This window comes from Capricornis sumatraensis, chromosome 17 (genome assembly GCF_032405125.1).
Source record: "Capricornis sumatraensis isolate serow.1 chromosome 17, serow.2, whole genome shotgun sequence".
In the NCBI taxonomy this organism is placed as follows: domain Eukaryota; kingdom Metazoa; phylum Chordata; class Mammalia; order Artiodactyla; family Bovidae; genus Capricornis; species Capricornis sumatraensis.
In genome coordinates, this window is record NC_091085.1 from 64884257 (window position 1) to 64909812 (window position 25556).

Here is a 25556-nt window from a genome sequence, read left to right on the forward strand (position 1 = left end):
CATTGGAAGACAGAGTTCTGTAAGTCAGTTTTAAGACTAAATACTTGGCCTACAGTCAGGATAGTAAAATACTAAGTAGTGCTAAAATCGAGTCATCATGCAAAGAATTTCAATTAGAAACCTGTCTCCTTGTTTCTGGCTCAAAGAGTATCAAGAGGCGTTTTACACACTGCAGAAAAGGATGTAAATTTCGAGGCAACCTCATCAGAAGGCACTTTGGCAATGTCCATCAACCTTCTGACCAAGCAGCATAAATGCTAGGAATTCATCCCGGAGACTGACAAGTTGCAGTGTGCACTGGAGCACTGTCTGTTAACAGTCCACAGAGAGAGAAAGTAACCTCAGTGCCCAGCGATGAGGAGACTGGTGAAGCAGACTGTCGTAGGCAGTGCTGGAATCCCAGGGAGAGGGAGCTGACACGGAATGCTCTCCAGGGTATGCTACTGAATAAAACCTTGGGCACAGAACAGTAGTTACACTATGACCTCATTTCAAAGATACGCTCTTTTAGTGTATAAATGTACCCATCTATGCATTAAATTTTTCTAGATGGATATCTAAAAACTGTTAATAGTTTCTTCTATGGAGTAGGGCTGGGGGAAGGGAAGAGAAAGGAAATTACTTGCCACTTTATATCATTTTGAGCTACTTGAAATCTTTTTTAACCAGGCTGATTATATATATATATATACACACACACACATATATATATATATCAATATATACTGCCTGAACACATCTTTTAAAAATATATCAGAGAGATTTAATTTTCAAATTGCCTCTTCAAATATAACATTCATGTGTTTTTGTTAAATCGGACATCTTTCTATTTTTGTACCTTGTTTCCTTCGTACACCCATCCCAGACTCTTCACACCAAAAGCAGCCTGGTTGGCGGAGACGTCCAGACACGTGACCGGCTGCCCGTAGACGTAATGCAGGGTTCTGGCAGAGTCTTCAGCTTTTAGCAGGTATACCAGATCTCCAGCGGTGGCCACTGCCACTGGGTACCTTTCAGTGTCCGGAACTATTTCAAGGTAGTCAACCTGTTAAAGGATAAGGGTTGGTTAGTCCTTCAGGTTTCACCTACAATTCATCCTGACTTGGTCACAAATGAACAATTCCTCCTGCATGTCAATAAGAAGATCAGCAACCCAACAGAAAAAGACAGGTCAAGGGCCGGTTCACAGGAAGTGAAACAGTTCCTACACAAATGAAATGATGCTCATCATAAAAGAAACACAGCATACTCCTAATAAGAGAAATGCAAAGTGAAAATTCACAAGGTTATTTGCTGCAGCCCTATTTGGTCACAGCTAAGAACCAGAAAACCCAGAACATGCCTTACTAAGGGACTAATTAAACAACTTACAGTACACCGATGTACTGGAATACCATGCAGTCACAGAAAAAACCATAGACATTCTTTATAAACTCTTACAAACTGATCACTGCTGAGACAAACTTGGGGGGAGAAAGCAAGGAAGCAAAGTAAGAGGACTTTACAGTGTGGCAAGGTGTGTAAAAGTGGCAGAGGAAGCCTGTGACACACTTGGCTTGTACGTGCGCAAATCTAACAGTGGCCACCTTCAGGGAGAGAAATGAGTTGTGGGACAGAGCAGAAGGGAGATTCTCACTATCAACCGGATTGTATCTTTTAAATTCTGAACCATGATGCTACAATAACTATTCAAAAACCAGAGTTAGTTTTTATTTCTTCATAAAAAAACTGAATAAATGACAAAATTCACTCAGTTCCAAATTAGCCAAAATTGTATTTTCACGCTTGGGCAAATACCACAAACGTGTTGCTGAAAGTGTCTGAGTTACCTGCTTCCTCCCGGTTTCAACCTCGTCCAAGGTAGGAAGGCCACAGGGAGCACGAAACACCACACAGTCCTGCCGGCCGTGCTACTGCTGCCGCTTTCTCTAGTCGGCACGCACCGGAGGGGCTCCCTTTAAGAATAGCTTGCTTTTCTAGATTCAGAAGGGGCATGCTTGCCCCAGGGCCATTTACATCGGGTCTTCACCTCCCTGAATAAGTTCTGAGAGGACAAAAGCGGAAGGTGAGCCACCTCTGTAATTATGAAAATCCACAGTCCCTGACAAGAAGCCAAGCGAGTTCAAAGGCCTGAATCCTGAGACCCATCCAGAAGCGCTTGAGAGGTAAACATCTGGGTGACTCTGCTAATCCTCAGGCCCGACGGTGTGAGTGGCGGCCCACATCCCCAGCCCAGCGCCCATCACAAAGGACAGCTGTTCTGGGCTGGCATTACCGACCTGGGAGCACTGCCACTGTGCCTCAGGGAGCCAATCTGAGGAAGACAGAGATGGTGCAGCCCCCAGCCTGGAGGTGCCTTTTCCAGGGATGGCCCTCATCCAGGATGAGAAACAATGGACCGTGTTATGACACAGGCCTCCAGCAGTGGCCGCTCGAGTCCCCTGTCCCCCATCCTAAACGTCACTTTTTGCTTTCCTAAAATCAACATCCTCAGTCTAGCTGTTAAATTTCACCTTCATGTTGGATTTCTGACAGATCAAGAGCTCAGACTGACTGTGACTGTGCCATTTGCTGGGAACTGGACACGACTTCACAAAGCTTCTGGTTGGTGCCAGCATGCCGCCCGAGTGCCAAGGCTGGATTTGCACTTTCTGGAGGGACTCACATCTTAAGTGTCTGAGTTCATATAATCATTGTTAATCTACAGAGTTCTTTAGGCAGAGGCCAAATAACAAGCACTATGTGGTTTTGAGAAGAAACAAAAATATGGTACTTTTGCATTTCTCTAATAAAACCCCAAGAGGAGAATACAGCACCAGGCATTTTGGGGAATGCTACCCCCAAACCAGACAGGCTTGTCGTGAACGGGACAAGCAGCTTACAGAGGTAAGGTGGTGACACCATGGCTTTTTAGTTATTCATGTCTAACAAGATTCCCACTGGGAGGAAAAGGGAAAGGAGGAGCATTTGTTTCAGGTCCGGCCATCAATTTATTATTCAGTGTTGGCTTTTCTGTTCACTCTCCTACAAGTGCCAAAACCAAGTTCACTTTAAACTAAACCCAAATTCAACATAAACAGGTTTCAGCTCTTCTTCTTACCATCACATGGTCTCCCACCATACAAATGTAGAGGCTAGGGCACAACTGAACTCAAAAACAGGCTCCATGAAATGAACTACTAAGGTTTCACACAGGGTGTTGAGGAACACGCCTACCTGATCAACAGTGACCAAATCTATTCTCACCCAAGAATTGCTCCTGATGCCAAGTGAGAAAACCTTCCGATGGAAAAAGTGTAGGAGGGAAACCTTCTTTCCCACATGGCCTGGGATGTACCACTGCACTCATTTTCACTCATGTATCAGGCCAGATCCTGGTCTCAGATGCCCGGGTGAACGTCCTGTCAATCCGAAGGAGGCTGAGGATGCCAGCGATGAGAACCTGCAGCCCCAATGCCAGTCCGAGGGTCTAAATCACAACTTATACCTAGGGCAAGAGTCAATTCACCACTCTAAGTCTCTACTGACTTCTTGGTAAATGGAGGAAACAAAACTACCTATTTCACAAAGCTCTTGTGAGATTTATGGACAAAGAGCCACAGGAAGCCCTGGGCGGATGGGTGCTGTCAATATCATTTCTGTTTATATCAGACCCAGAGATTCTAAGAATGAAAAACAAAACAATCAGATTAAAAGCTCACCAGTTTCTGAACTTCAAATTCTGCAGCTATTTGCAAATTTCCCTCCTCGTTGGGGCATAACATTACAACATCAAAAGCAGAGGCTGTGGCAATTGTTGCATCTTCCTGGCTGAGGGCTAGAGCTTGTATTCTTGCATCATGCTCAAAACGATGAATAGGATACTTTCCAGTCCTTAGATTCCAAATATTAAGAAATCCTATGTAGAAAAAAATAATTCAAGAATCAAATTCACTTAGTACACACAATTATAGAATAATCATGTAACATAAAGGAAATTAAAAAGATAAATAATAACTTGGTAAAAAATACTTGCATGACATAACAACGGGTCAATTTCCTTAATATACAAAGAGTTTATATGATTCAATAAAGAAAAAAGCAACTGAAAAGTGAACAAAGGACCTAAGCATGTTATGCTGTTCACAGGAAAAGAAATACAACTGACATACAGCATTTTTAAAAATATAAAAATTCACTCACAATTATAAAAATACAAATTAAAACTATAATAGGATACTATTTTTCATCAATGTTAAATTGACAAAAAAATTCATAAAACATTTTGTTGCTGAGGATATGGGGAAACAGGCTTTTGTCAAACTGCTGTTAGGGATGTAAACTATTTCACCTAACTCTGGAGGCAATTTGATAATATGTACCAAATTATAAATGTATGTAGGATAGTCACTACAACATTTTTAACCATGTCAGAAGATTGGAAGCTAGCTAAATGTTCACCAATAAAGAAATTCTTAAATAAGAATTTGAATACCTCATAGTTTGTACCTCCATTGTTTGGAGTTTAAATGAGCAATCAAAAGAGTCAGTCTTATATATATGAGCTATATGAAATGATCAACAAAATATACTATTAAATGAAAAAAGTAAAGTACAGAATACTGGTATAGCACACTATGTTACGTGTTTTAAAACTGTACACACACACACACAATGTATACATGGATTATCCCAGAAGGACACATAAAAAATTTAACACTGACTGACCTCTAAAGAAAGAAACCAGGGGAAAGAGACAAGAGTAAAAAAGAAATTTAGTGTACATTCTCTTCTATATAAAAAATTTTCTCCAAGATTATCTTTGCCAAAAAGATAAACTTTTAAAAAACGGCTTTATGAGAGATCTAGGAAGAATTGTTTTTAGTTGCTAGGTCGTGTCCAACTCTTTTGTGACCCTACAGACTGTAGTCCACCAGGCTCCTCTGTCCATGGGATTCTCCAGGCAAGAATACCAGATGGGTTTCCATCTCCTCGTCCAGGGGATCTTCCCTACCCAGCGACTGAACTCGCGTCTCCTGCACTGGCAGGCAGATTCTTTACTACTGAGCTACCAGGGAACCCCTCCAAGAAGAACAGGAGGACATAATTGCTGAATAGTTTTAACATATGGAGTTCTTAACTTACTCTACTGGTCCTCTTGCACAACAAATAATTTCTTTCTAGTTTTGTTAAAATATAATGGACACATAACATTATATAAGCTTAAGGTGTACAACAGAATGATTTGATATACTGTGAAATATGATTACCACAATAAGTTAACAACACCTCACATAGTTACAAATATCCTTTTCCTTATGAGAACTTTTAAGATCTACTCTCACAGTGACTTTCAAATATACAATATGGTATTATTAACTATGGGCTTCCCTGGTGGCTCAGTGGTAAAGAATCTGCCTGCCAATGCAGGAAACACGGGTTCGATCTCTGGGTTGGGAAGATCCCCTGGAGAAAGAAATGGTAACCCACTCTAGCATTCCTGTCTAGGAAGTCCCTTGGACAGAGGAGCCTGGAGGGCTACAGTCCATGACGGTGCAAGAGTCAGATATGACTGAGTGACGAAACATTAGTGACTACAGTCATCACTGCACATTACACCCTCAGAACTCATCTTATAACTGGAAGTTTGTAACTTCTGTACCCACCTTAAATCAATTTCTCTACCCTGGCAGCCACAAGTCTGATCTCTGTTTCTTTGAAGGTTTTCTTGTTTTAATGATTCCACATATAAGTGAGATCATACAGTACTTGTTTTTTCTGACTTATTTCACTTGGCATAATGCCCTTAAGATCCATCCATATTGTTGCAAATAGCAGGACTGTCTTCTTTATGGCTCAGTATTGTTCCCCTATATACATATACCACATTTTCTTTATTCATTCACCTGTCAGTGGACACTTAGGTTGCTTCCATGTCTAGGCTATCGTGAGAAATGCTTCCGTGAACATGAGGGTGCTTGGATCTCTTTGACACAGTGGTTTGTTTCCTTCAGATGTAAACCCAGAGTGGAATTGTTGGATCACATGGGAAGTGCTCCTGTTAATTTTTTTGAGAAACCTCCATATTGTTTTCCACAGTGGCTGTACCAATTTACATGCCCACCAACAGTGCATGTTCAGTTCAGTTCAGTTTAGTCGCTCAGTCGTGTCCGACTCTTGGCGACCCCATGAATCGCAGCATGCCAGGCCTCCCTGTCCATCACCATCTCCCAGAGTTCACTCAGACTCACGTCCATCGAGTCCGTGATGCTATCCAGCCATCTCAACCTCTGTCGTCCCCTTCTCCTCCTGCACCCAATCCCTCCCATCATCAGTCTTTTCCAGTGAGTCAACTCTTCGCATGAGGTGGCCAAAGTACTGGAGCTTCAGCTTTAGCATCATTCCTTCCAAAGAAATGCCAGGCTTGATCTCCTTCAGAATGGACTGGTTGGATCTCCTTGCAGTCCAAGGGACTCTCAAGAGTCTTCTCCAACACCACAGTTCAAAAGCATCAATTCTTTGGCGCTCAGCCTTCTTCACAGTCCAACTCTCACATCCATACATGACCACAGGAAAAACCATAGCCTTGACTAGACGGACCTTTGTTGGCAAAGTAATGTCTCTGCTTTTGAATATGCTATCTAGGTTGGTCACAACTTTTCTTCCAAGGAGTAAGGGTCTTTTAATTTCATGGCTGCAGTCACCATCTGCAGTGATTTTGGAGCCCCCAAAAAAAAAAGTCTGACACTGTTTCCACTGTTTCTCCATCTATTTCCCATGAAGTGATGGGACCGGATGCCATGATCTTCGTTTTCTGAATGTTGAGCTTTAAGTCAACTTATTCGCTCTCCTCTTTCACTCTCATCAAGAGGCTTTTTTTTAGCTCCTCTTCACTTTCTGCCATAAGGGTGGTGTCATTTGCATATCAGGTTATTGATATTTCTCCCGGCAATCTTGATTCCAGCTTGTGTTTCTTACAGTCCAGCGTTTCTCATGATGTACTCTGCATCATGAAGTTAAATAAGCAGGGTGACAATATACAGCCTTGACATACTCCTTTTCCTATTTGGAACCAGTCTATTGTTCCATGTCCAGTTCTAACTGTTGCTTCCTGACCTGCATACAGATTTCTCAAGAGGCAGGTTAGGTGGTCTGGTATTCCCATCTCTTTCAGAATTTTCCACAGTTTACTGTGATCCACACAGTTAAAGTCTTTGGCATAGTCAATAAAGCAGAAATAGATGTTTTTCTGGAATTCTCTTGCTTTTTCCATGATCCAGTGGATGTTGGCAATTTGATCTCTGGTTCCTCTGCCTTTTCTAAAACCAGCGTGAACATCAGGAAGTTCACGCTTCACGTATTGCTGAAGCCTGGCTTGGAGAATTTTGAGCATTACTTTACTAGCATGTGAGATGAGTGCAATTGTACGGTAGCTTGAGCATTCTTTTGCATTGCCTTTCTTTGGAATTGGAATGAAAACTGACCTTGTCCAGTCCTGTGGCCACTGCTGAGTTTTCCAAACTTGCTGGCATATTGAGTGCAGCACTTTGACAGCATCATCTTTCAGGATTTGAAACAGCTCCACTGGAATTCCATCTCCTCCACTAGCTTTGTTCATAGTGATGCTTTCTAAGGCCCACTTGACTTCACATTCCAAGATGTCTGGCTCTAGATTAGTGATCACATCATCACAATTATCTGGGTCGTGAAGATCCTTTTTGTACAGTTCTTTCGTGTATTCTTGCCACCTCTTCTTAATATCTTCTGCTTCTGTTAGGTCCAGACTATTTCTGTCCTCTATCAAGCCCATCTTAGCATGAAATGTTCCCTTGGTATCTCTAATTTTCTTGAAGAGATCTCTAGTCTTTCCCATTCTGTTGTTTTCCTCTATTTATTTGCACTGATCACTGAAGAAGGCTTCCTTATCTCTTCTTGCTATTCTTTGGAACTCTGCATTCAGATGCTTATATCTTTCCTTTTCTCCTTTGCTTTTCGCTTCTCTTCTTTTCACAGCTATTTGTAAGGCCTCCCCAGACAGCCATTTTGCTTTTTTGCATTTCTTTTCCATGGGGATGGTCTTGATCCCTGTCTCCTGTACAATGTCATGAACCTCATTCCATAATTCATCAGGCACTCTATCTATCAGATCTAGGCCCTTAAATCTATTTCTCACTTCCACTGTATAATCATAAGGGATTTGATTTAGGTCATACCTGAATGGTCTAGCGGTTTTCCCTACTTTCTTCAATTTGAGTCTGAATTTGGTAATAAGGAGTTCATGATCTGAGCCACAGTCAGCTCCTGGTCTTGTTTTTGTTGACTGTATAGAGCTTCTCCATCTTTGGCTGCAAAGAATATAATCAATCTGATTTCGGTGTTGACTATCTGGTGATGTCCATGCATAGAGTCTTCTCTTGTGTTGTTGGAAGAGGGTGTTTGCTATGACCAGTGCATTTTCTTGGCAAAACTCTATTAGTCTTTGCAAGCCGGCGCACTAAGCGCGGCCGAGAGGAGCTACCCCACGTCTGAGGTCAGGGGTAGCGGCCTAGAGTGCCAGGTTGTGATGGCGCAGGAACCTCAGAGAGGAGCTACCCTGCGTTCGAGGTCAGGGGCGGGGGCCGAGAGGAGCTACCCTGTGTCCGAGGTCAGTGGCGGCCGGGAGGAGACACCCCTCATCCGAGGTCAGGGGCGGCCAGGAGAAGCCACCTCACACCCGAGGCCAGGGGCGGTGACCCTGGGGAGCCACCCCGAGCCCGAGGCCAGGACCAGCGGCCAGGAGGAGCAACCCAAGGAGTGGTGGCTGTGCAGGCACAGGAGGGCCTAGAGGAGCTATCCCACATTGAAGGTCAGGAACGGCGGCGGTAAGGAGATACCCCTCATCCAAGGTAAGGAGCAGCAGCTGCGCTTTGCTGGAGCAGCCATGAAGAGATACCCCACGTCCAAGGTAAGAGAAACCCAAGTAAGATGGTAGGTGTTGCAAGAGGGCATCAAAGGGCAGACACACTGAAACCATACTCACAGAAAACTAGTCAATCTAATCACACTAGGACCACAGCCTTGTCTAACTCAATGAAACCAAGCCATGCCTGTGGGGCAACCCAAGACGGGCGGGTCATGGTGGAGAGGTCTGACAGAATGTGGTCCACTGGAGAAGGGAATGGCAAGCCACTTCAGTATTCTTGCCTTGAGAACCCCATGAATAGTAGGAAAAGGCAAAATGATAGGATACCAAAAGAGGAACTCCCCAGGTTATTAGGTGCCCAATATGCTACTGGAGATCAGTGGAGAAATAACTCCAGAAAGAATGAAGGGATGGAGCCAGAGCAAAAACAATACCCAGCTGTGGATGTGACTGGTAATAGAAGCAAGTCCGATGCTGTAGAGAGCAATATTGCATAGGAACATGGAATGCCAGGTCCATGAATCAAGGCAAATTGGAAGTGGTCAAATAAGAGAAGGCAAGAGTGAACGTCAACATTCTAGGAATCAGCGAACTAAAATGGACTGGAATGGGTGAATTTAACTCAGATGACCATTATGTCTACTACTGCGGGCAGGAATCCCTCAGAAGAAATGGAGTAGCCATCGTGGTCAACAAAAGAGTCCGAAATGCAGTACTTGGAAGCAATCTCAAAAACGACAGAATGATCTCTGTTCGTCTCCAAGGCAAACCATTCAATGTCACCGTAATCCAAGTCTATGTCCCAACCACTAATGCTGAAGAAGCTGAAGTTGAATGGTTTCATGAAGACCTACAAGACCTTTTAGAACTAACACCCAAACAGTGCACGAGGGTTCCCTACTATCCACATCCTCACCAACTGTCCTCTCTTGTCTTTTTTTAAATATGTAATTTATTTATGTTTGGCTGTGCTGGGTCTTTGTTGCTGCACAGGCTTTTCTCTAGTTGCGGCGAGCAGGGGCTACTCTCTAGCTGCGGCGCGCAGGCTTCTCATTGTGGTAGCTTCTCTCGTTGCTGAGCACAGGCTCTAGGGCACGAGGGCTAAGCAGTTGCGGCTCATGGACTAATCACTGTGTTTCCTGAGCTCCAGAGCACAGGCTCAATAGGTACAGTGCACAGGCTTAGCTGCTCCTCTGCATGAGGGATCTTCCTGGACCAGTGATCAACCCATGTGCTCTGCACTGGCAGGCAATTCTTTACCACTGAGCCACCAGGGGAGCCTGTCTCTTGTCTTTGATCAGAGCCATGCTAAGAGATGAAGTAACATGAAACGCGTTATTACTGAGGGCTTGAAATACGCCAGGCACTGACCCAGACACTAGCAGGTTCTGAAAACAGCCGTTAACCTACATTCTAAGAAGTTCTTACAAATACTTTACAAACTTCCTCACCACTACCTTCTTCTAGCCATGGTTAGCAGAGGTGTTTTCTTTTGCAAAATCTAAAACACAAGCTTGACTCATCCCAGACTTGTTAAAAACTACGACTTAGGAAATTTCTTGATCATACTACATAACCTTCTCCCAGCCCCTTGAATGCTGACCCCAGATGAATTCCTTTTACACACACTGGTCGTGTCTCCACCCTTCTCAAACTGTCTACAGCAATGATATCCAAGTGTAGCCCCTGGACAAGCAGCGTCAGTATCATTTGGGGGCTTATTAGAAATTCAGGTTCTTGGGCAACAAACTCTGGGGATGTATGCCTAAGTTTGAGAACAAACTGTCTGCAGAAACTTACACTTTTCTACAGAAATATAAACTTTCCTGTATTTCGAGTGCCACTTATTCTTTTCTTGTCAAATAGTTTCTTTTTACCATTCCCATCCATGAAGCTACTTTCCCCCCACAAACATTTATGCAAGAAAATAATTACCTCCTGAAAATGATACGCTATTCAATACAGACAAAGGATAACATGCATAGTTTTTAAGTCTTGAAAGAAGAAAACCAAATTCTAAATGAAACAAATATTTAAATAGATAACACAAAAGTATTTCCTGACACATAAAGGCTATGAACATTCCTATTGAAAGGGCACATGATATATCAGGGAATAAAGAGTTAATATCAGTAGAACTGTTAATACGATTATTATTCCAGGAACATTCTTGGTCTTCTCAACAAAAGGAATAATTCCTTAAAAAAAAAAATCATTTTCTGGCTCATGCTGGATAATGCAGATGATCCGATATCAACTGATTTTACTTTTCAAAAATCACTGAAAATAACCATGCACAGATAACACAGTATGCGGTTGTCTGAGTTCAAACCCAGCTCCACTGTTTGCCTGAGGAAGGCCTTGGGCAAGTTACTCAAAGCTGAGAGTCTGTTTTCTCATCGTAAAACTGAAAACATTACCTACTACCTAGGACTGCTGGGCTGATTAAAGGAGAAAACCACACAAAATGCTGGAGACAGAGCAATCGTTTTTACATCTGGATGTTATCCTGCCATGTTACAGAGCATGGCTCAGTGATAAAAAAAAAAATCTACCTGCCAATGCAGGAGACGTGGGTTTGTTCCTTAGTTGTGAACATCCCCTGGAGAAGGAAATGGCAATCCACTCCAGTATCTTTGCCTGGAATATTCCATGAACAGAGGAGCCTGGTAGGCTATAGTCCGTGGGGTCAAAAAACAGTTGGACATGACTGAGCAACTAAACAATTTCTTCTCTACTGCCCGCCCATAAGTCCAGTCCTATTTATTACAACTTCCTATTATCTAAAGCAGATAAAGCGTTCAATTTCCATCTCTCTGTAATCCCTCTTTCCATTTTTCTTTGCCTTGTACTTTGTCTTCTACATGTCAACAAAACTGGAAAACTCAACAGCAGCCACAGGACTGGAAAAGGTCAGTTTTCATTCCAATCCCAAAGAAAGGTAACACCAATGAATGTTCAAACTACCGTACAATTGTGCTCATTTCACATGCTAGCCAAGTAACACTCAAAATCCTTCAAGCTAGGTTTCAGCAGTACATGCACTGAGAACTTCCAAAGGGACAAGCTAGATTTAGACAAGGCATCAAATTGACAACATCTGTTGGATGATAGAGAAACCAAGGGAATTCCAGAAAAAACATCTACTTTTGCTTCACTGACTACGCTAAAGCCTTTGACTGTGTGGATCACAACAAACCGTGGAAAATTCTTAAAGAGATGGGAATAGACCACGTTACTTGCCTCCTGAGAAACCTGTATGCATGTCAAGAAGCAACATTTGGAATCAGACATGGAACAACGAACTGGTTCAAAATTGGGAAAGGTACATCAAGGCTGTATATTGTCACCCTGCTTACTTATCTTAGATGCAGGGCACATGTGAAATGCTGAACTGGATAAATCACAGGCTGGAATCAAGATTGCTAGGAAGAATATCAACAACCCCAAATATTCAGATGATACCACTCTAATGGCAGAAAGCAAAGAGGAACTAAAGAGCCTCTTGATGAGGGTGAAAGCGGAGAGTGAAAAAGCTGGCTTCAAACTCAACACTCAAAAAACTAAGATCATGGCATCTGGTCCCATCACTTCATGGCAAATAGAAGGGGCAAAAGCAGAAACAGTGACATATTTTATTTTCTTGGAATCCAAAATCACTGTGAATGGTGACTGCAGCCACAAAATTAAAAGACGCTTGCTCCTTGGATGAAAAGCTATGACAAACCCACACAGGCTATTAAAAAGCAGAGACTTCACTTTGCCAACAAAGGTCCATCTAGTCAAAGCTATGGTTTTTTCAGGAGTCATGTACAGATGTGAGGGTTGGACCATAAAGAAGGCTGAGCGCTGAAGAACTGATGCTTTTCAACTGTGGTGTTGGAGAAGACTCTTGAGAGTTCCTTGGACTGCAAGGAGATCAAACCAGTCAATTCTAAAGGAAATCAACCCTGAATATTCATTGGAAGGACTGATGCTGAAGCTGAAGCTTTAATACTCTGGCGATCTGATGCAAAGGGCTACCTCTTTGGAAAATACCCCGATGCTGGGAAAGATTGAAGGCAAAAGGAGAAGAGGTCGGCAGAGAATGAGATAGTTTTATAGCATCACTGACTCAATGGACATGATTCTGAGCAAACTCTGGGAAATAACGAAAGACAGGGAAGCCTGGTGTGCTGCAGTCCGTGGGGTCACAAAACAGTCAGAAAGACTGAGTGAGTGAACAACGACAACTTTATCTTTAAACAGTAAATGCATTGAACATAGGATCTTACTATAGGGTAATATTCAGCACTAAATAAATACAGCAAGTTAGAAGAAAATAATATATTTGGGTTGCTCTGCAAGCCTTTCAAACTGTCAGTAGGCTAAGGAGGTGATTACAAACAAAAGCAGAGCTTTCTTCAAGTTAAATGCTGCTTCAGATGTAAAACAGTGTACTCTTCTAAGAATTATGATAAACTTGTTGGTAAGTGGATCAAGAAAGGCTCCACAACACATTCCTCTGGCAAATATTTTGGCAAATTCTTTCCATTCAGACTCAGAAACAACAGATACACTGTAGAAAATGCCAAGGGCTCTACATATTAAATGGGAGACGGGCACGTTCCAGGACGTGCCTCTTCCCAGCAAGCCTGCATTACATTTGTTTGCCGACAATACAATAAAGCAGTAAAGCAACTGCTACTGCACGAAGCCTGCGAGTACTCACACACTCACTCATCTCCTCTCCTACAGTACGTACTTCCACCCCGGGAACAGCATCATTTGACAAGAGAAGAATCAGAAGCTCTGAGTGGCTCAACAACTGGTCCAAAGCCACTTGGTAAGCGGTGAGGCTGGGCTGAAAGTCAGCTAGAAAGTGCAGGGTGAGTGGCTGCATTTACAAGTGCATAAAATAACTATGAGCTCGATGAGTAATCGACATAAACTCAACCTGTGTTCTGCCAAGTGTGGAAGTTACTCAACCACAGCTCACTCAAAGCACACATGGAGTTTATCTATAAACACATTTTTCATTATTAATCAAGTATTGGTTTTGTTGGCATCATTTCCCCAATAGAATTGTATGCAATAAAATACCCTTTACCGCAAGACTGCAGAGCTGTTCTAAGAAGGGTCTTCCTAGAAAATATATTCCAGGTGCCATCCGTTTAACGGTCACACCCTTCTCTTTTGAATGTCTGTGGTGTTGTGGTCTTTGTCAATTTTCTCCAACTATGAAGTGTGTAACTCAGCCAGACCCTCACCTGTCATCAGTCCTCCACTTTAAGGTGTGTTCACACTTAGGGCTGCACTACTCTCTGGATGAAGTGGCCTTCTGTCATGTGAAACGTCTTTCTGTCATGTTCTTCCCTCTGAAATCTACTTTGATGCTGACAGAGTGGCTCCAGCTCTGGAGCAGTGTTAGCATGCTATGTGTCCTCTCTCCTTTCACTTTGCCTGCTGTCTAAAGTGGGTTTACTTGCAGGTGGCGTGCAGCTGGTCTGCCTTTACCTGGGGTATGCAGACGACTCACCTTTGGAGTAGCTGTTGGTAAGGGTGGGTTTAAGCTACCATCCTGTCTTGTTTTCTATTTGGCCCGTGTGTTTTTGGTCCCCTTTCCCCCTCTTTTTCTGCCTTCTTTTGGACTGAGTATTGGGTTAATTATGTGTTCATATCATTTTGATTCCTCTGTTGGTCTATTAGCCAAACTGTGTTTATTTCAGGGGCTATAGACTTTCAGCACTCATCGGTAAACTCACCGGTCTGCCTTCAAGCAATACTGCACCACTTCACACACAGGGAAGCAGCACATTCCCATTCCCTCCCGCCCTGCCTTTCTGCTATTATTGCCATACTTTTTAATCTCTACATATGTTATAAACCCCACACACACTGTGATTATTTTTGCATAAGCAGGCAATTATCTTTTAAAGAAAAATAAGAAAAAAAACCCATTTATATCTACCCATGTAATTACCACTTCTACCGCTCTTCCCATGTCACTTGTAAGACGGTTAAAACTCCTGCAGCTTTTGCAAGATGTGCAGTTTCACTTTCCCACTGTGTTGCTGGATATCTGACCCCAAAATACGGGGATGAGGTGAGCAGGAGCCACCACAGCAGCTGACAGGAGGGATGCCTGAGTGAAAGCTAATTTTATGAAAGGTCATTTTTTTTTTTCAGTTAATATAGTTAAATCATGCTACTTTTACAACCCTAAAACTACAGGGGCTTCAACAGTGAATACTTGAATTATAAGAATATTTTATATTATGCTTGAATTATTACCCATGTTAACCAATACTTAGCCAAAAAGCAGTCAATGCAACAATACATTCAACACGTATTTGAGCCCCTGCCCTGGGCCAGTCACTACTCTAAGCACCAGGAAAACTGCAGTGAACAAGACAAAATAAACAAAAAAATCCCTGACTGCCTGGAGCTGATGTTCTAGTGGCATCACCAAGCATCTTGTTTTAGGGGCATGCACGAAGGATATCATCTTTATTCTCACAACATTCACACCGCAGAAAGACCAGTTAGAGTCACTAAAATACAACGAACAAAAACAGATATATACACAAAGTGTGAGGGGACAATGGATAAGCTTAACTTTTTGTCCTGTTGACACACTATTTCAAGATTCCCCAAAAGGAGCAGCTAACTTTCACAGATATTTCAAGTTGAACTGAGTCCACATACATTGCATAATATTAAAGAAGCTGTAGTCAACACCTGTCAGAGCCCGATAAACTCCCTTCCCAAACAGGTGACAGTTTAAAAAATCTGATGTAAATTCACTTGAAAGGCCAAGTTTCATCACATTGCAGACACAGCACTAGCATGGATTTGGCTCCTAATATTGGTGGATTTCTGAAGTGGCAGGAGTGTGTCCTTTTTCTGCTCCATTTCCTATGGAAAGTGGCTGAACATCCATAAAGGTTTGCTGAATGTTTGTCTTACGTTTTAGCAACGGAACATTTGGTTGTAAGAAACAAATCCACTGGATTAAATACAAAAGGAAATAGACTGAACAGAAACGAGGCTAATTCACGGAACTCAAGGGCAGAAAACATAGCTGGACAGGAAAAGGGATCAGAGCCGGAAGCAGAAAAACATTCAGACCTAGGCAGTTGGTCTCCTGATGCGCCACACATCTGCCTCTGCGTCTCTGTACTGTGCCTCCCTCCCCACCCACCCCTCTCCACAAAGCAGCTTTCCCTCTTCCCAATCTCACCAGGGCTTCTACTCCAGGCACACAACTGAGACTGAGAAGCCTGAGCCCAATGGCTCAGCCAAGAACATGAAACAGCCACCCCAGGCCTGGGATCCCCATCCTCGTTGACTCTACCGAGGCCAAAAGACCGACTCAAATGCTACAAATACGTCCACCTCTAGAGGGGCTTCCAAGCAAGGAGATGCCCACAAGTGGGATCTACCACCCTTACTCCACATGCTTGGCCAAAGTGAACCAAGAGAAAACTTCTCAGCAAATGTGAAGGGAGCTTCATTGTGGCTCTCTGGTGGTGACTGAGTAAACAGGTCGTTGCCACCATTCCCTGAACCAGGCATAAATGACCCTCAGCACCGGCGCTGATGGCCCATCTGCTTCACACCGGGAAAGCTGAGAGGAGAGCAGGTGTGTCTGCCTTTCCCTCAGTTGCTGGGTAAAAGAGGTGTAACTCAACCACTGCTGGAGCTCCACAACACTGCTTCACTCATGAACAAAACAAAAAGGACTCAGACAAAAGAAAAAAGGACTCTCAAAAAACATGGAAGACCACAGCGAGGGAGGGCCGCCGGCCCAGGAAAGTAGATAGGAGTTGGGCTTGGCAGGCCCACCGCTCTCTGGGCCCGGGACCCTCCACCTTGACAAGCATCCGCGAGGCGGCGGGAACTCCAAGCTCACCCGAGCCTAGGAACAGTCATTAGCGGTGACATGAGTAACGACGGCCAGTCTTTGGAGGAGACATAAAGCCGGCTCGGCAGCTGTGGATGGGCACCGGTGCCAGTCTGCAGCACGTCCCTCCCACCTCCCAGAGGAGGCCAGCCAGAGTGTGGTAATGAAACTGCACAGAGTGGAGATGGGATCTCAATGAGTTTAAACTGATTTATGTTAGCTTTTGTAAAGAGCACACGATATCATGAAAGTGCTACCACTGTGAAATAATGTCGACAATCCTTAAGACCTCCGCCTAATGGCACTTGGGCAGAATATTTATATGCCTCGTCGTGGGAACAAGGGCCATAATGGATACCATTTTTGTTTTATTAGGGATGCATTTTTAAATTAATCTGCTATTTGCCTAAACAATTAGCTGCTTCTGTTTGCATGCACAAAGCCAAAACTGCAATTAGGCTTCCATCAAAAAGATAAGTCCCAACTAAAACTGTCCCAGTGGAGTCATAAGAGCTCAGGGCAGAACTTTCCAAAATTACTTTTTAGCATAATGGTAATTATGTTAATTGCTTGAAAGGTAAATAACTACTGAACTGGTTTTGGGAAAAGACAATTGGTATTACCCCTCCCCTTTGATCTTTCCATGCACCATAAAATTTACAACAGGTTACCAGTCCAGAAAGTCAGAGACTGGTCACTTCTTGAACTGCAAGTTCTGTCCTGTGGTCTTTTGTGCTATCTCGATTAGAGCTTATTTTAGCCACGAGCTCCTCTTCACTTGAGGTGGCGTAACCAACACCTAAGGCTTGGTCTCAGCTTCCTAACAGTTAAGTAGACAGGATCAATTAACTGTAGTTCAGAGACACTCAGTGAAGCTGACTATTCCTAAAGACGGCGGGCAATCTCAATTTCCACCATGTAAGTAAAAACTTGCCTATAAGAAATGAAGCAGGAGTCAAAGGAAATTCTGCAATGAGAAAAAGCATCTTAAAAGAAATTTCAATTACACCCATAGCACTCACTGAATGTGTACCCCTTCACTCATTAAGCCCACACAGCATCACCATGCAATGCAAGCCAGAGACAGAGGCTGGTGTAAACTTTGAGAGGACAACACAGCTTCTGCTTTCAGAAGAGAAGAGGTGAGTAGGAAGTTAAAATCAGTGCAAACAAGGGTCATAAGGTAGGGCCAACTCACAGATGATCTTGAAAAAGATGAAACAGAATGAAATTTATTCTTTACAGAGATGCAGCATCCACATGCATGTCAGCCTTGACCTCCCAGTTGAACGTAGCTCTAAAGCTGAACTCTTACTTAAGGCAGAAAAACTGTACACAGGAAGCATTCTGGAAGCTGCATCCCAGACTGACAAGTAAGGGGATCTGAGTGGGCCTGTGCACCAATGAACTGACAGGTTAGCGCATAAGCAAGGGAGCGACCAAAGCAGAAACTGAGTCAAGGAGGAGGAAAGATGAATATATTCAGTAGTCTCAAGTTCAAAGCAGAAAGAACAAACACTCTAAAGAGAAGACTCAAAAACAGAGAGACAGGAAATTGAAAAGGAGGCAGATGATATGGTGTAAGAATATGACAATGTGACTAAATAGAAAAATTTACAGTTAGCAAAGTCAAAGGAAAAACAGATTGGTGGGGAAGAATTTGGACCGGCTCTTCTATAAGGGGGTGTAGTTTGAGAAGGCAGTTGATGCAAGAGAGACGTCACTGCGCACACAGCCACTAACTCCAGCCAGTTCCTTCTTGCAATACAACTAAATGATGTGACCACAATACATGCTGTATCTGGAAGAGTGTACCAGACACTGGGAGTGGCCAATGTCTGGGAGAAGAGATGGGGATGACTGGGGGAATCAGGACCCTAAGATGGTAGGGAGAAAAAAAACAGGTTTTTTTTAACTACATGTTTTTTCTACAAGTAGTACTATATCATGAAGACGGCAATAGCACCCAACTCCAGTACTCTTGCCTGGAAAATCCCATGGATAGAGGAGCCTGGTGGGCTGTAGTCCATGGGGTTGTGAAGAGTCAGACACAACTGAGCGACTTCACTTTCGTTTTTCACTTTCATGCACTGGAGAAGGAAATGGCAACCCACTCCAGTGTTCTTGCCTGGAGAATCCCAGGGACGAGGGAGCCTGGTGGGCTGCCGTCTATGGGGTTGCACAGAGTCAGACACGACTGAAGCAACTTAGCAGCAGCAGCAGCAGCAGTACTATATCAAACAATTTGTTATAATTTGTAGACATATCTCTATACATATTAATTTGATCAGTGATGTTGAAAAGATGGTCATTTCTTCATCAAAGGATGTTGATACCTTTCATAGAAAAACATGTCTTCTGGACTTCATTTGGTTCCACTGGTCCACAGGTCTATTCTCAGGCCAGTATCAACACTGTTTTGATTACTGTCATTTTACAGTAAATCCTCCAATCAGGTAGCATAAGAACTCCAGCTTTATGCTTTTTTCCAAGATTGCTCTTTGCTATTCTTAGTCCACCACATTTTCTTTCAGATTTTAAATTTTAGAATCAGCTTTTCAATTTCTACCCAAAAAGCCTATGGGGATTTTGACTGAAATTGGATTGAAGCTCTAGATCAATTAAGGGAGAGCTGGCATCTTAACAGCATTCAACTTGCCAATCCATGAATCTAATAATAACCCTCTCCCTTTATTCGTGCTTTCCTCAAATTTTTCTCAGTAATATTTTATAGTCAGCATATAGGTTTTAAACATACATTGCTGAGTTAATCCCCAAGTATGTTATATCTCTAATGCAATATCAATTTCAATTGTTTGCTGCTCACTTGAATACTATAGACTTTTGCATCTGACCTAATATCCAGTATCATTGCTAAAGATATTAATATTTATTCTAGTAAAACACTTTTGTTGCTTGCTTAGGAGTCTATCCATTTATTCACAATTTTATTTGCTCCCTAACTGGATACCTTTTTCTTGCCTTACTGCCCTAAATACGCCCTCCAGCACAACATTTAACAATTGTAGTGAAAATGGACAGTCTTGCCCTGTTTCTGACTTTAAAAGGAAAGCATCTTTTACCACTAAGTACGAAGTTAGCTCCAAGTTTTTCATAGATTCTCTTAAGCAGACTAAGAAAGTTAGCTAAGTTTTTAATAATGAATCAGAGTTTGTTTTTGTCAAAAAATTTTTTTGTTTCACTGAGATGAACATACGGTTTTTCTTTTATAGTCTAACATGATGCATTATATTAATTGTTAATGGAATCAAACTCACCCTGAATTCCTGGGATGAATCCTAATTGGTATCTTTTTAATATATTTGCAGGATTCAATTTTATAACATAGTGGAGGATTTTTACATCTATGCTCATGAGGAATACCCATCTGTAGAACTTGTTTTCAGGTGTTAGTTATTATTGTTTCTTCTTTATCTAGCCTTAATGCTGGCCCCATAAGCAGAGTTGAGAACTGTTCCTCTTAGTCTATTTTACGGATTTGGTATTATCTCTTAAGTGTTTGATAGGATTCACTGGGCTTACAGTTTTCTTTGTGGAAACTACTAAATTATAACTTTGATTTTTTTTAATTGGAAATAGAGCTATTCATGTTTTCTAGTTCTTGTTAAGTGAACTTAGGTAGTTTGTCTTTCAAAAAGTCAATTCATCCATTTTATCTAACTTATTGAATTTACTGGCATAAAGGTGTTCATAATATTTCATTTTAACTTTTTAATATTTACAGGATTCGTAATGATGTCCCATCTTACATTCCTTATGTTGACGATTAATTTCCTATCTCTTTTTTCCCTGATCAATCTGGCTAGGGATTTGTCAATTCGATCAATTTTTTCAAAGGTATGGTTGTCCCCTTCATTGATTTGTCTCCATTTTTTCCCCTCTATTCTACTCCATTGATTTCTGCTCTTTATTACTTTATTCCTTCTGCTTATTTTATTTAACTTTCTCTTCTTTTTCTATTTTAAGGTGAAAAGCTATACTGTTGTGACTTTCTCTTTTCTAATATAAATAGTCAATGTTATAAATTTCCCTGTAAGCATTGCTTTAGCTACATCCCATACAATGATACTGTTTTTAATTTTCCTTCAGTTCAAAATATTTCCTAATTTCTTTGGTGATCTCCTCTCTGACTTATGGGTTATTCAGAAGTGTGTTGTTTAGTTTTTACATATTTGGAGATTCTCCCTGCCCTAGCCCTGGAGTGGCCATTACGCCGAGAAGCCTCGGCTCCTTTTAGTAAAGAGCGATGTTTTTCAAGACCTGAGCACTAGGTTGGCTGATCGCTACTGGACTGTTGCTGCTCCTATACCTTTTCACAAACAAAGCCAGGACATACATGAAAACATATGCCTACGAACATACCTGGCTGCTTACCAATCGATAGTGAAAACCACGCACTCTACACTGACAGCTCCTATTCCAGTCCAGCCCCCCAGAGTTCCTTCTGGCCATCCCCACTTCATACCTGCACCTCCCTTCTCCAACAACGAGGAAACTGGCTCCTATTATCCTCAGTTTTCTTACCTGCTCAGCCTCTCTGTATGGTGCCAACCTTCCAAACCCTCCAGGTCACTGTTCCCCTCGGACTCCCTGCCCCACCTATCCCTGGCACCCACTCCATGGGCCTCCCTAACAGCTCTGTGACTCAAAATACTGAATACAGTTCACAAGTATATTTAATCTCTGCTATAACAGAGCCTAGGGTTCACAACAGAGTAAACATTACAACTAAAATTGGAAGTACTGAAGAGGAAATTAAATTTTATGGCTTAAAATTCATTTTCTTGTAAAAAAAACTCATGCTTAGTTTCCATTAGGTAGACTGAAGAACTTGGACAATTCATTTCTGCAGTTTCCACTGTCTCTCCAAAGCTCCCCTGTGCTATTTATCACTCCCTTCTGTTCTTAATCTACACTGTAGTAAGACAGGACAGCTTCTCTGAATTCATGCATCATGCTGTGCCTTATTAAAAAATCAGTGTTCAGTAAAACCAGGCCCCCAATAAACCAGAAGATTAACACCAACTCTCGTATCATTAATACAACGTGCCAGTGTTTTCTGCATGATAAAACGATTTCAAATTATTTTCATAGTACCTTCAAAATTTGTAGTTATCCAAGAAACTGCTCATTTGCTGTGTGTGTCTGAAGCATGAGAACGTCGCTCTCCAGTGTTTCTTAAATTCGAGAGCTTACAGACCTCTATGAATTCATCTATGGGCCAGTTAGTGTGCAAAGCAAAGCATTACAAGGCACCGAGGTGATCACTGGGTGCCAACAGCCTGTGACTACAAAATGCAAATTCAATTAATGAGATCTCACAGCACGGTTCAGTCACAAGGGCAAAAGTTCCAGATTCCTTTTTAAAATGACCATAAAAACACACAGATTTTAAAACATTTCCTAGAGATCTCACAACTCCCACCCACAGTTTTATCTGTAGAATGCTACTTAAGGAACACTGAGCTATTATTTAGTTACAACACAAATGCAGTCCAAAGCATGTATAAGCAAGTGTAAAACAAATATAATTTAAAACTCCCCTGAGGAACAGAAAAACCTTAAAATAAGTATTTTTATTTGACATCTTCCTCCATAACATAAACACAGTCTCTATGGCTTGTCTATGAAACAAATTTTAACACCCTAAGACCACTCCAAGTGCAATCAACTATAACGTTCAATACTCTAAGAAATACTTCCGCAATACTAAAAAAAAAACAACCACCTCAGTTCAGAATTCTGCATTTCAACTTTTAATTCCACTCTGAATATCTTTAAACTGTAAGAACTTGTACTGTTAAGAAAACTGTTTACATGTATTCTTTTAAAAGAACTCTACCTGAGGGACCCTCCCGGTTGGTCCAGTGGTTAAGACTCTGCCTTCCAATGCGGGGGACAGGGCTTCAATCTCTGGTCGGGAAACTAAGCTCCCACAAGTCATGAGGGAACTAGACAGCCCAAGCACCACGGTGCGAAACCCTTGCAGCACAACTAGAGAAAGCCCACAAACCTCAGTGAAGACCCGGAGCAGACTTTAAAAGAAAAAAGGACTCCACCTGGTATTTTTTTTTTTTTTGGTTTTTATCAGAAAGATGTTTCATTTTGTTTTGTCCACCAAGTGTCTGAATAAGGCTCCTAAGACCAAAAGGTAGACAAAGGTTTCTAGCAACAATTACTAAGACTTTAAGAGAAAAATGAGCAGAAAAGGAAAGCCTTGAAAAACAACCCCAATTCTCCACAGTCAGGTATGCTAGCCATCTCCCAAACAATTATGTTAATAATCCACTTCTGAAACTTCAGTTTTGATCAGGGGAGAGGAGCAGACTGAATACTGCATTCAAAGGTTATGTTATGACATTGGAATGTCATCAACATCTAAGAGACATAAGCAAAACTACTGACGAACCAATTTTTTTTATTAAGCATAAAATTACAACTAAAACTCTGGAAGCACCTAGTCTCAGTAGCCGCCTAAGTAAAACATGGTCCTACTGTTCACTGCTGAAAAGAAGCTTGGAGAGACCCACTCCCATCCATCGTACACACGTCAGGAAATGAGAAATCACAGTCACTCCAGCCCAAGGCAGGCAGAGGCCCGGACAATGGGGTGTGTGTGGGCGCAGACAACTGCCCTGGGAGGCTGCACGAGTGGATAAGCCACTCCGCCTGGCTCCATGGCACCCGAAAGACGGCTGCTGGCTGTCCCACCTAGGCTTCCACGTGCTAAAGAGCACCGGGTCTCTGCTCTCCACCTACAGGGACAAATAAGAACTTCTTTGCACCTAAGAAGTGTGTAATCTCATTTCTAACCAAAGAGTGAGTTTTTGAGACAAACTCTGAGCAGGGAGCGGGTTTCGAGTACACTGCCATTCCCTAATGTGGTGGCTAGAGGCCAAAGGCAGGCAAGCATGGAGCAGATGGAGTCCTGGCAAGGTCTGCACTGTCCCTGCATTAGCAGCATCTGCTCATTACTCAGAACCTTCGCCTGCTTTATCTAATGCTCCAGGAAAAGCATTCTGATTTGATTCATTTCGGTATGGTAACGTGCAACACAATTAGTGGTAAAATCAAACTGGAGGGCGGCCAGTGCTGACAATCGGAAACAAGGCAGAAGAAATATGAGGCCAGTGGGTTGGAATTCAAAAAATCACAAGTGTGGATCATCTTGCCAAATCTCACCACCCCAGGTGGGTGTAAGAGTGTTCCTGCTGGGCAGGGAGGCTAAAAAGGACGTGGGGATGACTTACTCTCTCCCAGACCAGCTTCCATCTCCCCCTCCAGACCTGATTCCTTCTGTGGAGAATACATGTACAGACAGACCATCGAGGGGGTCTCCACGGCTACAGAGCTTCCCTTTGGCACAACCAGGGAGCTGAAGTTCATTAACTCATTTTATTGTCTTATTCTTCTTTTCTGTGGAGCACGGTCACAAATTTCAGACCCCCAAGGTGAATCTCCTTTGTGCCATGGCACTGCCTAACAAGTGCGTGTTCACTGCTCTAGAGAGGAGCACTCCAAAATGTGCATTTGATTATCTCGATCTGTCTTTGCCCAGAAGTAGCTACTCATGAATATGTTAGTACAAATATCATAGTTCCAATCTGCTAAACTGAAGTAAGACTAAAGACAGTGCCACCTGAGGTCTAGGGGTGGGCGGGGCGAATGAAAAGTTGTTGCTTATCTCAGAAAGTAACAATTCCTATCAGCCTGATAAAACAAGCTGAGTGAGAGAGGAACAAGAAAACTCAGGAGCCATCATCAAAGAAACAATCCTAATACTAAAAGGACTGCGGGCGTTCTGAGTTGCTCAGTCGTATCTGACTTTGTGCGACCCCGTGGACTGCAGCCCACCAGGCTCTTCTGTCCATGGGATTCTCCAGGCAAGAACACTGGAATGGGTTGCCGTGCCCTCCTCCAGGGGACCTTCCCGACCCAGGGATCAAACCCAGGTCTCTTACAATCTCCTGCATTGGCAGGCGGGTCCTTTACCACTAGTGCCACCTAGCGCCACCCGGGAATACTAAAAAGAATTTGAGACAAATCAAAGATTTCAACGCAGATGCTGCAGCCAAGGAAGTACTACAGACTTTACCCAGAGAAGGGGAAAATGAACCCCAGAACAGTAAGACTGAAATGTGATGATGTAAATGCAAGCAACCGGACAGACCACTTGGACAAAATGTAACATCTAGAAACAGACTGAAATACTAAGAGTTTCCTATGTAAAAATCTGTAAAGGTAGCACCTCAAACCAGTGAGGCAGAGACAGGCTTTCTACTAAGAAATGTTGGAAAGATATAATCAGATTCATATGCTATTCCAGGATGAACTCTATATTGGTCAGGATTCAAACATAAAGATAACCCGTAACACTGTCATCAAAAAGAACACAAATGACAAATGCCGGCCAGGATGTGGAGAAAAGGGAACCCTCATACACTGCTGGTACCAAAGTAAACTGGTATAGACACTGGAAAAGAGCATTTCTCAAAACACTAAAAATGTAACTACCATATGACTAAGCAATTCCACTCTGGTATATATTCGAAAAAAACAAAAACACTAATCTGAGAAGATACATGCAACCCCAATCTTCATAGCAGCATTATTTACAATAGCCAAGATATGAAAGCAACCTGTCCTCAACAGATATAAAGAAAACATGGTGTGTATATTTATACACACACACACACACATACATACCCACACACAATGGAATACTACTCAACCATAAAAAACAATGGAATTTCCATTCGTAACAACACA

At 42.4% G+C, this 25556-nt stretch overlaps 1 protein-coding gene across 3 annotated transcripts in view; it reads right to left on the reverse strand.

The window, feature by feature from the left end:
* Positions 1-25556, reverse strand: part of FBXW8 (F-box and WD repeat domain containing 8) — a 120433-nt gene that overhangs the window by 39177 nt on the left and 55700 nt on the right. For all 3 annotated transcript variants that reach the window (XM_068990028.1, XM_068990029.1, XM_068990027.1), the window contains exons 6-7: positions 3702-3898; positions 839-1045 (exon numbers count right to left, since the gene is read on the reverse strand). In XM_068990028.1, coding sequence (XP_068846129.1) covers positions 839-1045; positions 3702-3898 — 404 coding nt within the window. The remainder of the gene's footprint in view (positions 1-838; positions 1046-3701; positions 3899-25556) is intronic.